The following is a 2,266-nucleotide window of genomic DNA, read 5'->3' on the forward strand; positions in this document are numbered from 1 at the left end:
ATTATATTATTTTATATTATATTTATTATAATTTTATATTATATGTATGTTATATTTATATTATACTGATATTATATATTTGAAATTATATATATATAATTTATATTTGCATTAAATTTTTAATGTATTAATATTAATTTTATATTAATAATATATTTATAATATATATTATTATGCTTACATTAAATTTTTATTCTATTTATATTATATTAACATTATATTTATGTTATACTTATATTAAATTTATATTGGTGATGTTATATTTATATTAAATAGAAATTATGTTTAAGTTATATATATATTATATTCGCATTATATTTAAATTATATTTATATTATTTTTTCGTTCTATTTATATTATATTTATATTGTACTTTCCTAATGTCCATTTTGTGTTTATATTATATATATATGTTATATTTATATTATATTGATGTTATATTTCAAGTAATGTGTATATTGTACTTACATTATATTTTTAATATATTTGTATTATTATATTTCAAGTTATATATTTATATTTTATATTTATATTACATTTTTAATATATTTATATTATTTTTATATTATTTTTATATTGTATTTATATTATATTTATATTATTTTTGTGTTATACATATATTGAATTTATTTTATATTTATGTTGCATTTACATATCAAGTAATTTATATTTTATATATACATTGTATTATTAATATATTTATATTATATTTTGTTATACTTACATTTTATTTTTATTCTATTTACATTTACATTTGTATTTACTCACATATATTTTTATTATTTATATATATTATATTTATGTTATATTAATATTGAATCTTATTTTTCTTACATTTTATTTTTATTCTCGTATATATATTATATACATACATGCATATTATATTTATATTATATTTTACTGTACTTACATCTTATTTTCATTATGTTTATATATTTTATTTATATTATGTTATATTAATTTAATTTATATTCTATATTATTATATATTATTTATATTAATTTATATTATTATATTTCATATTATTTATATTATATTTATTTTATATATTTATTTATATATTTATATGTATTTAATATTTATATTGTATATTATACTATATTTATATTTATATTTATATTTATATTTATATTTATATTTATATTATTTATATTTATATTTATTTATATTTATTTTTATATATTTTTTTCTATGATTACTGGATTGTTCTTTTCTCAAAGTTTTTTTGGCAAGTTCGCTTAGGCGATAAATAACATGAATACATAAGATATATATTTGATTTTAATTTTCCCATGAGGAAACTAACTTGGATTATAAGTAATATGTAGGAAATATGTTATGATATTTCAAATGGGTTCAATGCAAGCGAATGGACTTAATAAATATATTATCATCACTAAAAATGCCTTGAGCAAATTCTAGTTGAAAAATCCAATCGAATTCTGCAAATTTGCTTAAGATAACCTCTTTGAAAAAGATGTAAATCATTAAATCGGATTTCTACAAAATCTGTGAGCATAGCTTATATCTATAACATCTTGTAGTTATTCAATCCATTATATATTCTTTAAATTATTTTCTTTAAATACCATAAGTACTATGTTTATTCTTAAAACTGATCCTATCTGATTTTTTTCCTAAACCTTACATTTTAATTTTGCAATTGGGAATGGATGCAGTGATAAATATTCTCTGAAGTTGAATAAGTACTACTTTATATTTATAACTCAGTATGGGGATTATTTTAGAAAAAACTAAATGTGTTTTTACGAATAATTAATCTCTTGAGTTTTATTAAATTAAAGCTCTTAAGCAAAATGTACCAATTAAATTGGTAGATCGCCCCTTGGATTGAATTTTATTTGCAAATCTTGGATTACTCCTTCGTAAAATATACCCATTATATGGATATATCATTTATCTTCTAGAATCTGTGAATATTTGTAACAAAAGTCAAGACGATTCGAATAGGTGGGGAGAAAAAGATCAAAGAGAAGATAAAGGCTTATTAATTATGAGAATATTATGTCGTTACATATAAAGCAGTTGCGTGTGATATAGAAGGTTAAATCAATTGAGAACTAAAATCAAAATCATTGTTCACTGAGCCCATGTCCATGTCTGGGGTGGGTTACTTCAAATTCCCACTTATTTTTGCCTTGGCCTTTGTGTGTATAATTGGCTATTGATATTTTTAATGACACTTTGGGTTACAGATTATATAAATCAGGTTGTATGGTCGACGTATTTAATTACTTTTAAATAC

General features: G+C 18.0%; 1 protein-coding gene across 1 annotated transcript in view; it reads right to left on the minus strand.

The window, feature by feature from the left end:
* LOC119688394 (semaphorin-1A-like) overlaps nt 1-923 on the minus strand; it is a 91,352-nt gene extending 90,429 nt beyond the window's left edge. Inside the window, exon 1 of the mRNA XM_038103074.1 lies at nt 911-923. Within this exon, the coding sequence (XP_037959002.1) occupies nt 911-923 (13 nt within the window). The remainder of the gene's footprint in view (nt 1-910) is intronic.
* Nucleotides 924-2,266: the final 1,343 nt, after the last annotated feature.

Source organism: Teleopsis dalmanni, chromosome X (assembly GCF_002237135.1).
Source record: "Teleopsis dalmanni isolate 2A chromosome X, ASM223713v2, whole genome shotgun sequence".
In the NCBI taxonomy this organism is placed as follows: Eukaryota; Metazoa; Arthropoda; class Insecta; order Diptera; family Diopsidae; genus Teleopsis; species Teleopsis dalmanni.